Below are 21875 nucleotides of genomic sequence, written 5' to 3' on the forward strand. Positions count from 1 at the left end.
TGGAATCCTGATGTAAAAGCATAGGTTCTTGCATTACTGAGTAAACATTGAATTGGGAGCATCAGTGTGTGAATTCAGCTTTGATTTTAGACCTGCAGTTCAATTATGCTTTCCTTGGAAAAAGTATGTCCAAAAACATTAGGAAAGTAGTGTGTATTTTCATATATAACAGTGTCACCAGACCCAGGAAAAGAATCCATCTCTATTTTATTGAAAGTTGGTGGTAGATTTTTTACAAGGTAAGGAGAAAAGAGAAAAACTAAATAATGAATTGAAAATGAATAAAGTAAACTTAGAATTTTTACCCAAGTGTAGACTTAAATGTTGTTTTGAGTATGGTTGGATCTTGGGAGAATTCCAGGAAATATTAGGTATTAGAAAATGACTTTGATTGCGTTTCAACAGGTGTCTTTATTCTGAGTAGTATCTTAGGAGACAAACTGTCTCAAGGAAGAAACGATAAATTTTTAAATATTATGACAGTTCAGGTCTTAAGGCAGTTTAGAAGTATTTTGCTACTTGACCTTGATTTTCAGTTGTTTTAACTTTGAATTTTTTTTTTTTTTTTTGAGACGGAGTCTTGCTCTGTTGCCCAGGCTGGAGTACAGTGGCGCCATCTCCGCTCACTGCAAGTTCCACCTCCAGGGTTCATGCCATTCTCCTGCCTCAGCCTCCCGAGTAGCTGGGATTACAGGCGCCAGCCACCACAACTGGCTAATTTTTTTGTATTTTTAGTAGAGACGGGGGTTTCACCATGTTAGCCAGGGTGGTCTCGATCTCCTGACCTCGTGATACACCCGCCTCAGCCTCCCAAAGTGCTGGGATTAAAGTCGTGAGCCACCGTGCCTGGCCTTGAATTTTTTTTTAACCTGTTATATAGTCTCCTGAATAGTTAGCCATGGTGCCTTGATTTAATCTTATGTCATTGTTCCCAAATGCCATGATTTCTCTTTAATAGTAGTTGTCATTATGTAAGGGTAAGTTATTGCCCATTGCATTGAATATGTTAAATTGTAATTATAAGAAGAGGTGCCAGCTAGTGACCTTACATCAGTGATCTTTTAAGTTCTGAAGGGTTCTGCAGAAAAGTTAGACTTCTTGAGTTTGGGTTGCCCATCAGAGCTGGTCACATTTCTTTGATCATTGAGAAAATGAATATCTTAATTTTTGTCTTTGCTGACTTGTATTTATAAAATACAAATGCTTTTAGTGGGTTGAGCTGTTGTGATAATCTCTTCCATCTACCTTAGAGAAGAAGCTGTACTATTTAGTCAGTTTTGGCCAACACTAGAAGCAAAAGAATTCAAAGGCTGGGTGGATATTTAAGAACTTATTCTAACCTGTCAGCTTTCAATTTGGGGGGCTTGGTTTGTTTAACAGAGGAAAAAAATATAAATTGATTTTCTGATGTCTCACAAATATCACATACCTGGAAAAAAATTAAAACAAAAAATGAATTTTGTAAAAGGTTATGTATGACTTCCATTTGCTCTGTAAAAAAATGAACAAAGATTGTGAAAGAATCCTCTTCCACCACATCATTTAATGGGTTAGCGGAACAGATAGGGAGCTATGACACTAGCACCAAAGAGAGATTTTTCTTCTGGTTGGGTGGTGCTGGTGCCACGCCCCTTTCTGGGATTTGACAGGTCTTTCCCACTCACCTATACAATATGCCAGATAAACTGGAGTTGTCATTCTAATGTTTTAAAGAATGATTGGGTTCCCCCAAACTGTAGGAGGTTGATGGTAACAATAAAGTGATACAAAATGCTAATGTCATTATAATTTATGTAAGGGAGACCATTAGGCTGAGAATCAATATGATTGAGGTTATCTATTCTCCTGAAAAGTGAATTGGAGAATAAAGAAAGAATATTTGAAAGGATGTTGTGTACTAGGCAATATACTAGCATGTATTAGAAAATACGGTAAGCTGTGGGTTAGAAGAGTGAAAGTAGCTGGTATGATAGAGCACTGGACTGAGTAACGAAGAGATTCTAGTCATGGCTCTTGTGGTCATTTCATTTTTGAGCCTCACATTCTTCCAATTAATGAGGGTACCAGATTAAATAAATTCTGGGGGATTCATCCCAATTCGAACTCTGTAATTCTCTGAATGAACTCTCTCTTCAATTAAAGCCAAATTATTAACATTTTAACTCAAGTTTAAATTTAATAGAGAAGTCAAAATGAGGTATACACTTTGTGGAATGTTTTTGGTCTTATCACAATAACCTGATTAAAATGGTGCCTTTATTTCCATGTTTACTCCTTTAAATAAGATGAAAGCTTTCAGAACATTTATTTGCAAAATGACTGTCAATATCAACAATATGCATCAAAGTACCATATATGCTAAGGGAGAGGAGCACTTGATGGGCTGCTATGTTAACTGTAAATTGAGAACTGCTTGTTTTATGGCTTTTGCTGTTAAAAAAAAAACTGCTGGCTTTTAATATGTACTTTAAAATATACTCATGTCTGGGAGAGAACTTTTAAAAACATTTTGTGTTTAATTTTTAAAAAATTATTTCTTTAATAGGAATCTACAAGAAGGTAGATCAATCCACAGGCTAGCTATCCAGTAGAACCAGTGATTAAATCCAAGTGTACAGGTTTATGTGTGCATGTACATGATATACATGGTATTTTGGGGTTGTTGATCTAGTGATCTAATTATTAATAGTCAAAACATTATTTAAATTCAATTCTTTGACATTTATTAATTATAGGATAGTTCCTGACGCAGGTGTGAGCACAAAATGTTATGTATATTGGCTAACTATGTTACCAGTACCAGTGATGGTAGTGAGAATTAGCAGCCAACAGGATTCCTTTACTATGTTTGAGTCAGTGGAACTTAACCTTGCTCCAAACCACAAAATCTCAGACCTTTTTAACTCTCATCCCAATGAATAATGTACTGTTTTTAGCACCTGTCCCCCTGTTGACAACCTCTAATCTCTCAGCATACCATTTTCTCAGGTATTTCTAGGGAAGTGGTACCGTTCCTTGTCATATCTTTTAAGAAGTTGCTGACCATTGTACTAGCCTCTGTGCCAGTCTTTCATCATATGGGCCGAAGAATACTGTAGAAGAAGATCATGCCTGAGACGGGACAGTCTGGGAAGCCCCAAGAAGCAACACTTTCCATAGGCTATCTTTGATGTGAAACCAATTCTGGAGGAGGCAGTTGGGGTCCTCAGTTACTAGTTTTGGTTTACATTAGAGTGGATGCCTAAATAACAGGACGGTACTTTGTACAGTCCCCGTGCTTTCTCTTACCCAAGGATCTGGAGGGCCATCTGCTAGGCTGGACAGTGGCTTGGGAAGCAGAAGGTGGAATGAGGAGGGAATCTGACAACTGAAGCTAAAGACCAGAGCTTCCACTTTCTGTGGGTTTGGATTAGAGCATTGTTTAGTCTTTCTAGCTTTGCAAGCCCAGGGAAGAAAATAACATAATCAGCACCCCACTAATCACCAGGGCTCTCCATTTATCTCTCCCCTTTGGTAATCACTACATTGTAAGATCCACAAGGGCAGGGAACGTGCTTTTTTCATACAGATTGAGCATCCCTAATCCAAAAATTCAAAAATGCTCTAAAATTGGAAACGTGAGCACTAACATGATGTCACAAATGGAAAATTTCACACCTGACCTCAGGTGACAGGTCACAGTCAAAATGCAGGCACGCCACACAGTTTATTCAGTGTTCCCGCAGAGGTGTACAGTAACCTTTCAATCAAAACAGCATCGTAGGTGGAGACTGAAAGCCAGCTGTCGGTGGTGGTTAACTGCTGGTACAGATACTCTGGTGATGCTACTGTGCTGCTTAGTTACCCTGAACACATTCTTTTTCACTATATTAATGATACATCATATTTTTAAAATACTAGTGTGAATGTGTGAATAAGTGTAAGAAAATGAATTGCTTATTGGTAGCATAGAAAGTCACAGTCACGAATGATGGTGTTGCAAACCACCACAGATTGTCCACATGGGTGGCTGAGACAGTGACACCTTTGCTTTCTGATGGTTCCATACACACAAACTTTATTTCATGCACAAAATTATTAAAAATATTGTATAAAATTACCTTTAGGCTATGTGTACAAGGTATATATGAAATGTAAAATGCATTGCATGTTTAAACTTGGGTCCCATCCCAAAGATAGCTCATTATGTATATGCAGATATTCCAAAATTTGAAAAAATCCCGAATTTGAAACACTTCTGGTCCCAAGCATTTTGGATACTCAATCTGTATTTACATTCATAGTATCTGTCTCCCCCTCCCCTTGACAATTCCATGTCAGGACAATTAGGGAGGGCCATCTAAAAAGAGTGAGAGGGCTAGTCTTAGGGTTCATTCTGGTGTAGCCTGGGGAGCTATGAGAATTACTATTTAAATTTTAAAGTTTTTTATTAAAAATTATACAGAATTATATATTACAATTATATAAATATATACTTATATATAATTATTATACAAAAGTATAAAAGTACAATGAACCCCCCTATGTATCTATCTCTTCATAGAAAGAGTTTCCATCTCCTGTTGCTGCATATTGATTAAATGGGCCTCTTCTGTCTTCCCTCTGGTTAAATGAATGGCTAATGTGTCATTCTTGAGTGCACAACTTGCAGCAATTGGCCATTAGCTATCATTCATAGTATTGAGTAATATTCTGAGACTTGTAATGCATAATCTTACACTACTGTCAGTAAATATCTTTTTTAGTCTTAAAACTCTTTGATTATGTTTTGTCTTTAACTGAGATGTCAACTCATAGCTCTTGAGAATTACCTATTAGTAATTTCTTCTGAATGGGTCTTCAGAATGTGAGGGTTATGTACATATGAGGATTATATACAAACCTTTGGAACTATGAAGGAGGAATTTTAAACTTATTTGAATGAACTCAGTAAGCCATATTTTAGCATCTGTATTTTATTACAAAATTAATCCTGTTGCTTCTTTACCAGTTTGATCACAAGTTTATGTCTTTAAAGTTTATAAAACAGATATACCCATAGTAACTATACTGGATGATAACTTCTACTAGTGGAAAGCTATTCATTGCATTATAGAAATGAAGTGGCCCTTACACTGGCCCTTATTCATTCCATATAAATACCTTTGTGCCTCTGGAGCTGAGCACAAACTGTAGTAGTTGTCTTGGAGTCCAAATATTTGTGAAAGCTGAGAAACCCTCTAATTTTAGTATACTGAATGTATATGAGATTTTTTTTTTTTTTTTTTTTGAGACGGAGTCTCGCTCTGTCACCCAGGCTGGAGTGCAGTGGTGCGATCTCGGCTCACTGCAAGCTCCACCTCCCAGGTTCACGCCATTCTCCTGCCTCAGCCTCCTGAGTAGCTGGGACTACAGGCACCCGCCACCAGGCCTGGCTAATTTTTTGTTTGTTTTTTTAGTAGAGACGGGGTTTTGCTATGTTAGCCAGGATGGTCTTGATCTCCTGACCTCGTGATCTGCCTGCCTCGGCCTCCCAAAGTGCTGGGATTACAGGTGTGAGCCACCATGCCCGGCCCCGAGATTTTTAAATAAGTTTTGAACATGAATAAAAATATGGTGCTCACATTTATTACTTTAAAGAAAGAGACTCCTCTATCAAAAATTTGATACAAGTTTTTCACTTATTTTCAAACATCTACTAGAATAATTTTCATTCTTCCAAGTGTTTAAAGTGCCCAAGCAGGATGTAGGTTAGTTCTACCCTTAAACTTAAGGTGTAGATTATAAGCACGTTTTCCATTTGCAACACAACAGTAGGCATTCTTGTTAAATTAGTTTGAGAAATTTGTTTTATTTTGTACAAGGTACAATCCCTCTGCACAGTGAACATATATTACAAATCTGTGATTTAAAAAAGTATTGCCATTTTATAGTCTCATTAATACCTCTGTACAATAATGGTTTTTCTTTCATTCATTTTAATTGTACACATATTAATTTTTTGAAAATTTAGTTTCTGAAAAATAATTGAACAGATCTTTCAAAGTCACCCATAAAATGCACAGTATACATGTTTAGGCTGACCATGAACCTATTTGTGATGGTGTTAGACAGAAGTTTCTAACAGTTGCTTTGTAAGATTGAAATGTCTTTTACTGATAACTGTTCGATAGGGGAAGGCAGCTGTTGTCACCATAATCACACCCTCTGCCTTTCCCTTCTCCTCTGTATTGCCTGGTTTGACTTGTATTACATTTCCTTAAAAAGTCATGGAATGCTAGAGCTGAAGGGTTAGTAGAGCTGTCTTCCCACTCTCTGCTTCTCCCCTTTTTATGCATAGAAAAAAAGGGAGCCCAGAGAGGGCAACTAACTTGACCAGAGTAACACTGAAATCTCTTGATTCAGTGCCTAGCCATTCCACCTCTTGCTGAATACCTTTGCCCAGAGGATAGTTGACAAAAGGGGCGAAACTTCAAACTTGAGTGATGCTGCTTGTTTGCAGTTTGCCAGGCAGCAGTTATTGTACATGCAGGATAAGGGAAGAAGAGAAAACCTGGGATTGAGTTGAAGTTTCTCCTTGCTGATCTGACATCTTCATGCTGCTCATCCTTGCTTCACAAACACTTGCTGCCCTGAAATACTGAGGTAAGCTGCTTACCTATATTTCTTTCTACATATGTATGAGAAATATTTACTTGGGTCTCCAAAGTAATTTTCTAATATTTATATTTTAATAAGGCTTTTTTGGAAAGTAAATTTACTATTGCTAATCAGTTGCTCCCATGCACACATGCAGCATTCATGTAAGTATTACATATTTTCCTCTAACAGTAAAATCTGCTTATGCCTTGAGTGAAGTGGGAAGGGGAGATGTACTCATTTATTTATTTTTTTGCTTTTTCTGATTATTGCCCAAAGTATTGTGTTCCATGGCAGGCTTCCAATTTCTATCAAGGGTTTCAGAACTCTCATACTTCCTGTAGCAGTATTCCAGCTTTGCAGTCATTTAGTTCCTCTTCTGTGTATCTTTTTGGAAGTGTTTTTTACTGGCTGGACTGTACCAGTGAATAGAGTGGTACAGGAGTAGCCGCTGGCTTCCTAGGTTTGCCCTTTTTGTTTTTAATTCTTGAGAGAAGGTTCTCTTTAGGGCTTGGGAGTTGATTTCATTTCATTTGGACTTATCTGTGCCTCAGTTTATCTATGTTCATAGTGGAAGGTATAGACACATCTGAATACTGGGATCTGGAGCATTAGCTCATTGTAATGCATATTGGGCTAGCTCAGTAAGTAGTAGTTTTAAGATAGAAGGTGGAAGGACTTCATATACTCATGCTGTTTACAGTAACATTTTTACATCACGTTACAGCAACTGGTTACAGTCCATTCTTTTTTTGATCATTTAGTTCCATCAAAAAGCATAATGTACTTTAAGCAGTGTAAACTTGCTGTATCCACATTTGTCCAATTTCCTGTATACTTTTAGGTTTCATACTATGTCAGTCTCAAGATTTATGAAGAACTTGAAAGCAAGTACTCTTTCGAGTCAAGGGATGCTGACCAAATAAAATGAGGAGGCCAACTAGCCGTCTTTAGGGATACTTAATCCCGACCAGTCTATGACTGCTTGCTTAAAGGATCATCTTAGAGCTCTGTTTTACATGGAATGATTCAGGTGTTGGATGGACTAAGTAGATATGACAAAGCCAGGACTAACTTGTAATGTCCTTGAACTTTGAATTGGCAAAATTTGATAAAGCTGCCCTAGGAATCTTATTGTAGACTGAAAGAGACACTGCTGCACTTTGGAAACGTGTGTGTGTGTCTCTGTGTGTTTAAATCTATCACTTAGGGGGCAGAAGAAAGTAAAGTCTTGTTTTTTAAAATAGAAGTTGTCAGCATTAGACTATATACATTCTGTAATCTTGGCTGTTGTAATTTGATGGACCAGACAGATATGTACAGACATTTTAAGACTGTTCTGTTTAAGAACACTTCATGTCTGTGTACTAATTGTCTTCGGTAATAAAACAGATGTTGATGGTAACAGCAACCAAAAGTACATATACGTTTCAGGTGCTTTAAAGTAATCCTCTTCCCTCCCCAGTCTCCTTTTTGTCCTAGGAAGGTTTGTTAAACCTACATGTTTTTAAAATATCACGTTTCAGATAAATATATATATATATCAGCTATATTTAGCTGATGTTGATGAGTAGCTGTATCTTAAAATGTTTTAAAAATCATATAATCCAGGGCATTTGGGGCTGAGTGGGAGATAGGATTTGCCTTTGAGAACACAATTCCTTGAACAATTATCCCAGTCCCACCTGGACGCTCTTCTTTAGTTCCAGGTGAACGTAATAACTAACATGCAGCTGGAGCCAGTCTGTACCATTACTTCAAGTCAAGGGACTGTCTTCTTTCAGAGTCAGAATATTCAGTAGAACACACTGCAAGAGAGAAGCTTATCCCTCTTAAGATTGCTTGTCCTGGGACGGCCCATTGGCAGGGCTCTGTCTTACTGGGAGGAGGTCATAATGACCAGGAATATGGCTGTTCCTAGGTAGGTCGTATGCATTCTGGATATAGCTGGAGTTATGACCGCAACCTTCTTGGACCACACTGACTGTGGGCTCTAAGAAATATAGTGAAAAATGAGTTCAGAGAACAGATTAGCTTTGGTTGCCTTGTTGGAGAGGAAGAGAGTTCTACTTAACTTGGGGAAAGGAGCCAGGGATTTATAAATCTATGACAAATACATGAGGGTTAGGACTGAGGCTTGCTCAGGAGATGGAAAACTAAGTGAATGTGCTGTCAACATCCAAGCCTCTCGTCAACACCAAAGGATTTAAAATATCCTAGAGGTAGGAGTCTTACCAGTGAGCCCAGGGACATAAACTGGGAGAAGGTAGAAGGTGATTTAGAGACTTGTCAATGTCTCTGATTGCTTTCTTTTTTAAAATGAGATTTGTATCAACAATCAGTTGTGTGTGTGTGTGTGCGTGCACATGCATGTGCCCATTTCCCACCCCTAGTATTTGTTTCATATTAGTCCTGGTGTTTTTTAAAGCAGAGTTGGTACAATAATTTGACTTCCTGCATTAGCTAGGAGGGTAGTCCTAGGAAAGACAGTTCACCTTAGAGATGCCTTTGAAAGCAACAAAAGAAGGATGTGTGGTCAAGGTGGGGTGAGTGGAGAGGGCTTGCTTTTACTTCAAATGCTGCACTATTGCCCTGATTTCACTAAGTTACTTATTTGAGACACCTACCAACTTCATATATATTTTTATTAGATGTCGACAAGGATGGCACATCTGTGTACGGAGACCCCATGTGCACAGGCGACTTCATTTCTACATAGCTGCTTTCTGGAAGCTTGCAGGTGAGGATGGGTGGGTCCTTAATTGTGGCGTAAGGGTTTTCACTGCTATTCAAGGAACAAGTACTAGAACTGCACACGGATTCTTTCATGTAATCTGCAAGGCAAGAGACATTTCTTAGGACAAGCAAGAATACAAGTCTTCATGTTAATATCAGAAGCAGACTGCAGTTGAGTTTATGTGCCTTCAGGATCCTAGGGTTGGAAAAGCCAGGATAATCCAAGATTTATTTACTTATTAAATGTGCTGAGAAGTGCTCTCCCAGGTAGGCAGAGTTCTTTTTCCAAAGAAACTTATGTTTTTGGAGGATAGGAACATTTTTGTTTTTAGTAGTTGGGTATTAATTCAAGATATGCATAATATGCTTTGACATGTATTTAATTTTTGTAAATTCCTGCAAGGGTTGCTGATAGTTGCATTTTATGAGATGAAGGCTCAGAGATATGAAGTGACTTAGCTAAAGTCACACAGCTAGTGAATGGCAGTGCCAAGACTTAAATCCATGCCTTTGGACTCCTTGGCCTGTGCATTTTCTGTGATGATATTCTTGTGAATTCTTCTTTTTTGAGATGTTGCCTTGGCTTGTCTCAAACTCCTGGGCTTAAGTGATTCTCCCGCCTCAGCCTCCTGAGTAGCTGGTATTATCGGTATGTGCCACCACACCTGACTTGAATTGTTTTCAATGACTGAGAAGCTTAGGTTCAGAAGAAGTAGGCATGCATGTTTTAGCACAGATGTCAGCAATTTGACAGCCTATAAGTGGCAGACTCTTAGCAGTATCCCTGCCCTCCAGGAGCTCATCAGAATAGGGTAGACTGAAGTGTAATTGAGGTGTAAAAAGCACGTCAGTCTTAAGCTAGCCTTTGGAAAGTTTCTGTTTTCTAGCAAGCCTGTAACGTGTTCTTGGGTTGCTTACCCCCCGTTCTTGTCAATGCTAACTGAAACCTATTTCAGCAGTATCTTTCTGATACTAGAGCTCATGCTTCCTTTCCTGCCACCTCTCAGTTGTATAGTTGTACCATCCCCAAGACTTCAGAGTACAAAAGGGTGCAGGCTGGTTTCCAAATATGAAATGAGGTACTGTAGCTTCACTGGAGGAAGATGGGTTCTTTAGTGACTGGGAGTTACGGAAGGAAAGGGGATTCCCTCTTTCAGCCTCTGTACCATTCTCCGTTTGGGGAAGATCACTGCCTCCTGCAGATAGTCCCAGGCAAGGCAGGATTTGCCTGGAAAGAGCAGTAAACTCTAATCTAGCAGCTCAGACCTTCTTCTGTGAGGCTCTGCTAGACAAGGGATCTAGACACAAGCACTGAGCTGCTTGAGTTGATAGAAGTGATCTAAAAGGCGTCTCAGCACTAAATTTCTGTGAAAGGTAGCAGATGGTGAAATTCTTGGATGATCTGTCACTAGAACTACCACAGTTTACATTTTGGGCTGCTATTTATGCTGTCTCCAATTTGTGAGAGTAATGAAAATGGTAAAAAGTGAAAGTGATAATGTAACTCAATGGATGACTTAGATGTACCTTGGGACCCTGAAAGCAGAACACTCCATATGGCTGAAGTAGCTAGATGTGTGCCACCACAAGTAGTCTTATCTCCCATAAAAGGCAACTGGTTGGAAGAGGATTTACTTTTCTGTTAAAGTAGGTGTCCATTCTGTTGATGTTTGTTTCAGCAGATAGTATTTCCTCAATCTTGTACAAAAATATGTTCAGCCATTAGTTCGTTCAAGTGTTCACACAACACTCTGTGGTATAGGTAGAGCAATAATTATCTCTCTCCTCCTCTCATTGCTTATTGAGGAAGTCATTGCTTATGAGATTTAGAGTGGAAATTGACTTCCTCAGGATCACACTGCTTATCAGTAGCAGAGCAAACTCTGTAGAACCAGGCTCAACATTTTCCATCACAATTTAGCCCAGAAGTAGAGAGGGATGTTGGCTTTAGTCACGTCTTAAGATTGTGGCCTCTTTAGCATATGACTCTAGAGAGAAGGAGAAAACATCCTTGCGAGACACTGAACGATCTCAGCTAGCACCAGCAAGGCCTAAAGGGAGGCCAGATAGGCCCAGATGCTGGTTGACTTTTATTTCAAATGCTGCACTACTGCCCTGATTTCACTAAGTTACTTATTTGAGACACCTACCAACTTCATATTTATTTTTATTATATGTCGACAAGGATGGTACATCTGTGTATGGAGACCCCATGTGCACAGGCGACTTCATTTCTACATAGCTGCTTGGACCCTTGACTGTGACCTGCCCAAGCCACATAAATTTGCCCCTTAGAGGGTACTTAGTTTTTTAGTACAAGGAAGTGGTGGTAAGTCCAAGAACCCCAGCATGGCCCATCTGTCCCACTTTGGGTTCTCTGAACTCACCAGCCAAGGAGTAAGGCAATAAGGCACAGAGCTTCTGGTTTGGAAGCTGAGGACTAGTAGTATTTAAAGAAAGGCTATTGCAGCTGCCTCAACTGCATATTTTCTAACGTGATGAATAACCACTTTGTGTAGCAATTATAGTCTTCATTCCAATTAGGTCATTTGAAACTTGTTACATAATGAATAGGGCTGGGCAGAAAGGACTATTACTACTTCAGAATGAGGAATCTGAAGCTCAGAAAATTTGCTAGTATAATTCCTAATGTTAGTAAGTAGTTGAACCCCTATCGTCTCTTAGTTGATACCAATCAAGATGTTTTCCCTCACTACGTGTCTTGTTATCCAGTGCTCCTGTCCTTATCTCTAAAGGCAAACTGTATCTGCAGCGGCGCCACCTTACTCTGAACTCACCAGTCAAGGAGTAAGGCAGTAAGGCACAGAGCTTCTGGTTTGGAAGCTGAGGACTAGTAGTATTTAAAGAAAAGCTATTGCAGCTGCCTCAACTGCATATTTTCTAACATGTGAGGAATAACCACTTTATGTAGCACGTATAGTCTTCATTCCAATTAGGTCATTTGAAACTTGTTACATCGTGAATAGGGCTGGGCAGAAAGGACTGTTTTTTCTACTTTAGAATGAGGAATCTGAAGCTCAGAAAATTTGCTAATATAATTCCTAATGTTAGTAAATAGTTTAGTCAGGACTCAACCCCTGTCTTCTCTTGATACCAATCAAGATGTTTTCCCTCACTACATGTCTTGTTATCCAGGGCTCCTGTCCATATCTCTAAAGGCAAACTGTATCTGCAGCAGCTCCACCTTACCCTTAACAAGGAATGTCTTTCATCTATGGGGCTAAGCCCAGCTGAGAGAAAAAGGCTAAGCTCTTAAGTTTTTTGTGGATATCCCATGACTGAGTTAGGGCAGTAGGAGAGCCTTGAAGTTCAATGCCTAAAAGAACCTCGGCCAGTTGATAGTGCCTCTTCTCATTTTCACCAGAAAAGTCGGGGCTACTTTAAAGTTTTGGGGAATCAATTGTTGGCTCTGGAGCAGGGGATGATCCTAAATGGATAAAAGAGAAGTTGATGTTTGTGGGGAGGGGCTAAGCTCAGGGGGAAGTATCTTCCATATAGGGGCAGAGGATGGAGCAGTGCATGTGTGTGTTGGCTGGGTGGTGAGAAAAGGGTGTTGAATTATGGACTCATCCATACCCCATCTCTACTGGGACTGGAGAATGGGGAAGGGCTGGGCAAGCTGGAAACTCCACCTCAGGAAGCCACTTTGTTCTCCAGCTGAGTCATCCACCTGCCTGCAAGAGGGGAGGGCAGGGTTGAGTGGAAGAATAACCAGCTGCTCTTAGATACTTCCTCATCCTTTCATAGCCCCACCCCTGTCCCAGTCCCAGCCCTTCAGGGCATTTTGCAAAGAAAGAGGAAGCATCAACCCAGGCTACCCAAGCTCTGGGAGTCACTCCTCCAAGGCTTGTCATTTGCATCAGGATTGGCGGCTTGGTCCTGTAATGCCCTGGCATTCGGTCTCATCTGGTTCCTGCCTCCCCACATAGTCATACACTATCAGAGACAGAGGGGGCTTCTGAGATGAACTAAACATTTTCATTTTATAAAGGGAGCATCAAATCTAGAGAGAGGCAGTGACTTTCCAGGGCCACCTTGTGTGTGGGATCTGAGCCCACCTTGGCTTCTAGGTGCATGCTAACCTCCACTAAGGCCCAACTTAACTGTCAGGGAAAAACCCAGGCACCGAATATCCATCTCTTGCTTCTTGGCTTGCTACTATTAATAGAAGGCCACACTGCCTCTTCTCTTCCTGGGCCATAAATTAGCATCCTTCTCTTGATTGAGAGATAGGAGGAGGAGGTCTTGGGGTCAGAACACTGGCTTTAAAAAGTAATCTTCAGGATGTCATTGGGCTCCTAACTACCTAAGAGCCCAAGTTTATGCAAAGACAGACTTGGAAGTTAGATGGGAACGAGCACACAGGTGGGGAAAGTGGCAGCAACAGTGGGCTCAAGGATTCCAGCATCATAAAGGCGATGGAGAATAGCAATTTGAAATGGCTGACAAGGAACTGAACATGAGGCAGTTTGTTGCAGAATCACTGTGCTGGGGGGAGAAGGGGAAATAGAAGGGTGTTGAGCAGTGTAAGTGGTCTCCCTTAACCTCCGGGATGACAGTGAGTGGAGTTCTTCAGTAAGTAACGGGAAAGGGCAGGCATTGACTAAGGCTTTTGGAATGTCAGAGCTTGAAAGGGCCTTAGAGATGCTGCTAGTACAGCCCCATCGTTTTATAGTGGAAGAAACCAAGACCCAGAAAACAGTGCTGTGACCTGGTCAGCACCATACAGCAAGAACTAGGACTACAACCCACATTCCTTAACTCCTAGGCTAGGGCTTTTTCCGACTGAGTTCAGAGAACACTGAGACTCTTAATTCTTAGTAGTTCTGATTTGGGTTGCCCCAGTAGTTTTAGGAACTAGTTTCATTTGTGCTACAGACTAGCTTATTAAGTGTTTATTTCGGGGGGCATTAGCCAATTAGTGGGATTTATTCCATGTTTTGGTAAGTATTGTTATAAAGTTCTGAACTGTGACATTATATTTTCTTCTTTTTCAGTTCTCTTATTCTGATGTATTGGTCCCCAACACCTGCTGGTACATTTGCTTACATAGCTCTCTTTTCTTTTTAAAGGATGATTGTAGCCAGAGTGGTAAAATAAGATCTGGCTGGCTGCCTGCTGAGCCCTCTCCTGCACTCAGAGGTCAGATACATGATTCTACACAATAGTAATGAAATGTATGCTGAGGCAGAGACACTGCTTTCCTGAGCTTTGTTTTACATGTATGATTGCGAATCTGAAAGTAACCACCCTAATGAATGTACAGGATAACACAGTGCATAGGAAAGTTGTGTGTTCAGTTATTGGGGTTTCTGGTCCTGAGTTTATTGATGCTTGAGTCATGCGTGGTCTTCAGCTAGAAAGGCCCTTAGAGATCTTTCTGCCCAATCCTTATACCTTTTTGAGAAAGAAACTGAGGTGCCAGGTCATAGTCACGAAATAGAACTGTTCTTTGTTTTCAGCCTTACCTACTGTTCCTCATTTGGATGGTTTAAGTCAAAACACACAGAAAATTGCCAAAATAATGCTTCCAAGGGAGTAATGTCTGTTGGCTGGCTGGGGATGACCTTTTGTCCTCAGACAGTTCTCTTGGGCTGTGTATATCCTAACAAAGGCCGATAGTGACTCAGCCTTATCGCTGTCTTGTTCAGAATGCAGTACTTACCACCACCCCCTACCCTGAGCTCACCCCACATCTAATCATCTCCCCAAAAGGACTGTAGACGACTAGCTGTTCTTGGTTAGGGAATGGTTGTGTCTTGGTGTATGTAAAACTAGGTCTGAAAGACTAGAACAGTAATCAGGGACATCTGGGTCAGTCTAGACCAGTGTTTGGGGAATAAGCTGCATAAGGATACCCTGAGGGTGCTCTTCACACATGCAGATTCCAGGGCCCCACTCTAGATCTGCATCAGAGTTTTGAGGAGATGGGGTGTGAACATCTGTATTTTTAATAAGCTTTCCAGGTGATTCTGGTACACTGTTAGATTTAGGATATGCTTTGGGACCTTTGCTGTCATATCTGTTTGGCTTAAGCGCTTTTTTTTGAGACAGAGTCTTGTTCTGTTGCCCAGGCTGGAGTGCAGTGGCGTGATCTGGGTTCACTGCAACCTTTGCCTCCCGGCTTCAAGCAATTCTTGTGCCTCAGCCTCCCAAGTAGCTGGGATTACAGGTGTGTGCCACCATGTCCAGCTAATTTTTGTATGTTTAGTAGAGACAGGGTTTTGCCATGTTGGCCAGGCTGGTCTTGAACTCCTGACCTTAAGTGATCCACCTGCCTCGGCCTCTCAAAGTGCTGAGATCACAGGTGTGAGCCACTGTGCCCGGCCTTAAGCTGTTTTAAATAGACCTCCTAGACAAAAGAATAGCCCCATTATATTAGTACCACCTTTACAGTATGCAAAAACACTTCCCATCGGTGATTTTATTGGTTACTCATGATAACCTTGTTAGACAGTAGGACAGGCATTAGACAATAGGACAGGCAAAATTATCCCAACCTTGCAGATGAGGAAACTGAGCCTTGGAAAGCTCACAGTCCAGTCTAAGGTCACAGTTAATGAGCAACAGAGTGGCAAGTGACAGAGTTCCAAAGCCCCCTATTTCACACATTCCGGCATTTAAACCTAGGGCAGGACCTGACCTTTCATCTTTGGCTTCACCTGTAGACTTCCCAGAGGGATGATGCAACTTGCAGTTCCCATGTGTTAGGGATTTGTCTTGGCTTCTCTGCTCTTGGAGGCAGAGATCTCTTGAGGTTGGAGTGCCATACAATATTAACACTGTGTATCATTTTCATTCCTTGTGCCCCCAGAAAGCCAGCAGGTGCAGGGTGGCATTCCTTGCTAGTGCAACGACAGGAGGCCTCTGGGGCAGGTAGATCAACTTTATTTCAGATTTTATAATCAATTTAACTCGTACTAATTGGTTGGATAATGACGCTTTACATTTCCGAAGACATTTAGTTGGCATCTATAAAAAACCCACAAGCATTTGCTAAGCAGGTGCAACTGAAATCGAAAGATGAATTCATTATTATTACGATTGCTCCTCCTGGGCACAGCTACCCAACAGCCCCAGGCCCTGTGGTCTTTTAACCTTCTGTCGGGGGCAGGCACACACAGTTTCTCTCAAGTGGAATTCCTGGCCATTTCAGATCTGCACTCTTTATCTTGCTAAGCCCTCTGTAATAAGACAGCAGGATTGGATACTCTACCTTTGAAGCCTTTGTCCATAATGTATGTGTTCTGACGTCTATCCAATCCACAAGCACCTGTGTAAAAATAACATGTAAGGAAAGAAAATATGGGGGTGAGGTTTACTTAGACTGCTTGTGTTCTTTTTTTTCTTGCTTTTCCCCCCCTTCTCCCCTACCCAGAAAATAAATAGTTGTTTATTGCTAGAAAATGATTCTGGGGGTTTAATCTACCTGAAATTGTTTTGATAAATGATTCTGGGTTTAATCCATCTGAAATTGTTTTGATTATAGGAATTCTTAAAAGGCTCATAAGCTACAGCGACCCCCGACCCCCGGCATATTCAGCACTCGTTCCCTTTAACCTTCACCCTAGGGGAGTGTCTTTCAGGAAGTAATAAAAGGCTGTTCTGATGCCATTCCCTGCAGGTGAAACTCCAGGCTCCAAGGGTATAGGATAAGGAATGAAGCAGAACCAGTTCTTGGCTTGAGGGAAAGTTGTATGACATTACAAATCACAGTTCTGTTGGAATTTGGCATGGGTTTGAAGACAGTATTTATCACCTCTCAGCTCTGGTCCTGTCTGTCCTCTCCTGGATCCAAGGCTTATCTGAGGGTAGCCAGAGAGAAAGAGGGAGACAGGTGGCTGAGGTTCTTGATTAGTCATCTTTGTAGGATGTACAGACATTCCCTCCCATAGCCAGTTCTCTTAGTTACTCATTTTTTGGGGTGTGCCATTTGCACATAATGTAGAATTGTTTTTGAAAAGCATTACCAGTGTTTTCAGCCCCAAGGATTTCTTTCTACCTTTCGGCTGTCAGTTTTTTCCTAGGCTCCAACAATGCATGATGGCCCTGAGCCTCAGCCAGAGGCTTCAGGGACTAAGCTTGGGTTCTTTGCTGCTGGTGATCCCAGAAAAGAAATTGTTTGGCATTTCTAGGTTGGGACAGTAATGACTCTGGCTCAAAGTCAGAGCAATTTTTTCTTCTGGCTTTTAACTGAGGACACAGCACCAAGCAAGGCCTGCAGCAAGTACTTACTAAAATACAGTCTGACTCTCCTTGACTCTTCCCAGTTTCTGACACTGAAGACCATCTTGTTGCTATAGCTCCTCTACGTAGAGTTACCATGTTGAATTTGAAAGAGTCTACTCCTGTCTGCCTACGTTCCACATATTACTGAGAGATATGGCAGAACCAGGCCCAAGTTTTTCTTTCAAGTTTGCTATTTTTCTTTTTTTTGAGATGGAGTCTCGCTGTGTCACCCAGGCTGGAGTGCAGTGGCGCAATCTCTTCACTACAACCTCCACCTTCCAGGTTCAATCGATTCTCCTGTCTCAACCTCCTGAGTAGCTGGGACTACAGGCATGCACCACCACTCCCAGCTAATTTTTTTGTATTTTTAACAGATGGGGTTTTACCATGTTGCCAGGCTGGTCTTGAACTCCTGACCTCACGTGATCCGCCTGCCTCAGCCTCCCAAAGTGCTGGGATTACAGACGTGAGCCACCGTACCCAGCCTCAAATTTGCTGTTTTTTCTGAAAGGCTTATAGGTACCTGTGTCCTCCAGAATCATGCCTGCAACTGCCTATATGCTGGCATTAGTTCAGCACTTTATGCCAGACAAGGGCTTCCTTTGCCCTTCCTGAGGGAAGCTGGCTAGGGTATTAACTTTTCCTTTTTACAGAACAAGGAACAGGCCCAAAGAGCAACAGTGGCTTGTCCAAAACCACACTAGCAAGTGAGAAGCTGAGTTACAGTTAGAGCCCAGATCTCTCCAAGTATTCTCTCTCATTGGACAGCAGCCTGCCTGGGTGTAAGACAAATGCCAGCGCATGGTGCTCTGGCTACGCTAGTTGAAGAGTGAGATCTGTAAAGCAGGGAGAAATCTGGCCTAGTTCAGAGGATGCTCCCTTGTAGGAAGAGATACAGGGTGGTGGTGGTGGGGCTGTGTGTGTGTGTATATGCTGGAATGGGAGAGATTGTAGTTGGTGGGGTTATTAAATGCCCTAGATACTGTCCAGGGGACCCACAGCTAATAACACAGCCTCCTGAGTATAGGCCCAGGGTCCATGCAGCCCATGCCTGCTCAGTGGGCAGATGAATTCAGAACATTCACCCTTCCTGGTGTTACTGGACCCAGGGACCTGCAGGGATTGGTAGAGCAGCTCAGTTTCCTTAGAGTTCTAGAAGCCACCTAGAGCCTGAGGTCAGGCCTAGAGTTGTCTGGTATACCAAGGCCCTGCCCCAGGGTGCCCCAGAGGAGCCACATTGTAGGGAGGCCACATTCTCTGTTCATTCATTGCACTTATTCCCATGATACCTTCTGTAACTCCTACCCACACGTTCCCATAATCAGGGCTAACTTTCCAAGTCTCTTGTGTGTGTGTCTCCCAAGCCACCAGGTTTCAGCCCAGGCTGTACTCAGTACATGAGTACAGATGACGTTGGTTGATACATCCTGCCCCAGCCTCTCCAGATCCCTGTTTGACAACCCTACCCTATGATTTGAGAAAGCTTGGCTTGGGCCACTGGGGTTTCTGGAGTCTCTGGGAGACATTGGACTTTATTGGCCAGAGAGCTAACTCCCTGTTATCCACTCCGACAGGGCCCAGAGAACCCCAAAGATGTCGCCATCCCCAAGTCATTTTTGAAAGGTGTAGGATTGTATTTTGTGGCCTGTAGGGAGGGCAGTTTTGTTGTATCTTCTCCACCCTAAATAGCCCGTTGTTCGCATCCACCGTTCACTATGGGAACAGAATGGGTGATGGGGAAGATCCAGACAGGTTTCCATCTTTAGATAGGGGATTGAGCAGGTAGACATGTTGGGAGGGAAGAGGGCTTAAAAGGGAGAGTTCTGGGACCATAGGGTGGGGGTCAAGATGCAGGGATGGGGATTAGGGCAGGTGCTGGGTCTGGTCTGGCATGATGGGGTGGAGGGTAGGGCTGGGGTCTGACCTGGTGAGTGTGGCTCAGCGGGGCGGCTGAGGTGTCTAAGTTCAATGTAGAAGTCCTCGGGCGGGTACCTGGCCTCCAGGGCACTGATCTGGAAATGGGAGTCTAGTGAGAGGAATGACAGGGAGGAGCCATTATTCCCAGGGCCCTGGTATGGCAGGGGAAGGGGGTAGGAAGTACACAAGTGGGCCAGGATCAGGGTGAGGCAGGCTGGGAGGACTTGGGGGCCTCTGTGTATAGCATCCAGAGGGGCTAGGGCCAGCGGGGCCAGGTGCTCTGTTAGAGCCAAGGTCATCTGCCTTGTTTCCCCTCTCCTTCCCTCCCTCCCTCCCTCCCTCTGCAGGAATTAGTGCTCCTCCACCAGGGAGGAGGCAGGGGGAAGAAGCCCTTGAAAGGAGCACCTTGGTAGGGCCTGGGTCAAGCAGAGGTTCCTATCCAGATGGTGAGTGTGTCTTTTGCTTCCATCTGGAATCCCTACACCCTGGCCCTGGTTTTCTCCCTTATGGTCCCTGGGTCATAGCAGGGACTTAGCCCTAATATAGTAATGGAAAGGGATTCTTGGGCTTCATCTGCTTGTGAGAGCCAAAATTTCTCCCTGGGGGAGACCATGTTCAGAACTCAACCCTGTCCCTTCAAGCTGGGTGCCTCTCAATATGGAAGAAGAATAGGGTGGGACATGATGGTGGGGACCAGACTCAAACCACTACTGACCTAACACGTTCACATAGCTGTAGGGGGTCCAGCCTGCCGTGTCTCTGTCAAGGGACTTGTTACTGAGCTGTTTGGAGAGTAGGAGAGCCAGTTAATATCTAGTGCCCCAGGTACCCCTCCCCAGTCTTCACTTTGCGTAGCTTCAGTGCACGCACCCTGTAATAATCCTGACCCACCTGGGTCCTAGGCCGTTGAGAGAAAGGGTGAGCTAGGTGTTCCATGACAGGCCACCATGGTGTGGTTGATGCCAGTGGGAATAGAACATACCCCACCCCAGCTGTTGGGCTGAAGTTGTAGGGTTCCCAGGCCTCCTGGGGGTAGCTTGAGCCAAGCTGGCCGTGACAGAGGAAGCAGATTAGCTGGGGGGTGGGGCTGAGCTTTAGGAGAGGGGCCTCTGGTGATGTCTCAGCTGCAACATGAGGCCATCTCCAGCACAGAGGGAAGTCTTGAGGCTGCCTGCAATATCACTGTCACCTCTGCCACCTGATCCTGATTGGGGCTGAATGTGAGATTTTCTTTTTCCTGCGACCAAAGGAAAGCTTCAGAACAGAGTGTCTTGAGGCTTATATTGTAGTCCTTACATTCTCTGCATTTTCACAGCTGCCCTTCATATGAGGCAAGGATGGTTATCCTCATTTCACAGATGGCGACCTGAGTCCTGACTTGGCGTGCCTTGCTCATGAACAGACACGAGTCAGTGACAAAGCTGTGTCTGGAACTCAGGTCTCAGTTCCCAGCTGAGTCCTTTCCATGTCATCACAGCTGCCTGCCTCTGCTGCAGATGCCCTATCTGTTAGACTGGTTAACCACAGAGAGCCACTCTGGGCCCCTGGGCTGAGGTGACCCAGAGGGTCACCAAGTTGGCTACTCTGCAGTAATTCCAGCCCTTTACCAAAAGAGGGTGGAGGCTGAGAGTGGCTATGGGGTGTTGGCTTGATAGTGGTTGCCCTTGAGGCTGTATAGTATCTATATTATTATTGCTGGACCAGGTCTGTAGGCTGATGGTCATTCTCCATGGGACAGACAGGGAAGAAAGGACTCCTAGATCTCTAGGGCATAGCCGTGGACTGTGAAAGCCATGCTTTTGTCCCTGAATGGATATTATGGGAAGCTAGGAGTCCTGAGATTCCCACTCCCACCATGGCCCCGCTCCCCACTGTTTTGTGTCTATGGGCACAGGCACAGGTGGGTGTCCAGAGGTATGCAGCATGAGCCTCTCAGACCTGTCCTTGGGGGCCGTTCTTCCTCACTTCTTGTTTCCCACTCTGCCTGGTATGGGTCCGGGCACATTAAGGGAGCTCCCTATGTATTATCTACACATAGGTGCTGAGACATCCTTGCCCAAGGGCCTGTGACTATAAGAGGACATCTTGCCAACAGCCAGGGTTATGCTGGAAGCTGTCAGGGAAGGTCCTGTCCAGAAGGGTGCACACCTGCCATGAAGACCTACAGAACTCAGTGTCCACAGAACATTGGCTATGGCTGAAGTTTGGGTTCCACATCCCTTGTTGATTCAGATTGCAACAAACGGTTATGAGTGGGTACTGATGAAACGGATAGGTTCAGATAAAAGAAACATTGTTAGGTGGTTATCTGAATAACAGTAGTTACTCTATAATATGCCACTTGCACACGTTGT

General features: G+C 42.9%; 1 protein-coding gene across 6 annotated transcripts in view; it reads right to left on the minus strand.

The window, feature by feature from the left end:
* Positions 1-5684: 5684 nt before the first annotated feature.
* Positions 5685-21875, minus strand: part of MEGF11 (multiple EGF like domains 11) — a 389675-nt gene continuing 373484 nt past the window's right edge. For 2 of the 6 annotated variants that reach the window (XM_063698633.1, XM_055362646.2), the window contains exons 22-26: positions 20237-20303; positions 19529-19630; positions 16592-16648; positions 9246-9452; positions 5685-8611 (exon numbers count right to left, since the gene is read on the minus strand). In XM_063698633.1, coding sequence (XP_063554703.1) covers positions 8451-8611; positions 9246-9452; positions 16592-16648; positions 19529-19630; positions 20237-20303 — 594 coding nt within the window. In that variant the 3' untranslated portion in view covers positions 5685-8450. Of the gene's footprint in view, positions 8612-9245; positions 9453-15784; positions 16386-16591; positions 16649-19528; positions 19631-20236; positions 20304-21875 lie in introns of those variants that run through there. The other 4 variants (XM_055362651.2, XM_055362661.2, XM_055362654.2 and 1 more) reach the window with 3 other exon arrangements.

This window comes from Gorilla gorilla, chromosome 16 (genome assembly GCF_029281585.2).
Source record: "Gorilla gorilla gorilla isolate KB3781 chromosome 16, NHGRI_mGorGor1-v2.1_pri, whole genome shotgun sequence".
In the NCBI taxonomy this organism is placed as follows: Eukaryota; Metazoa; Chordata; class Mammalia; order Primates; family Hominidae; genus Gorilla; species Gorilla gorilla.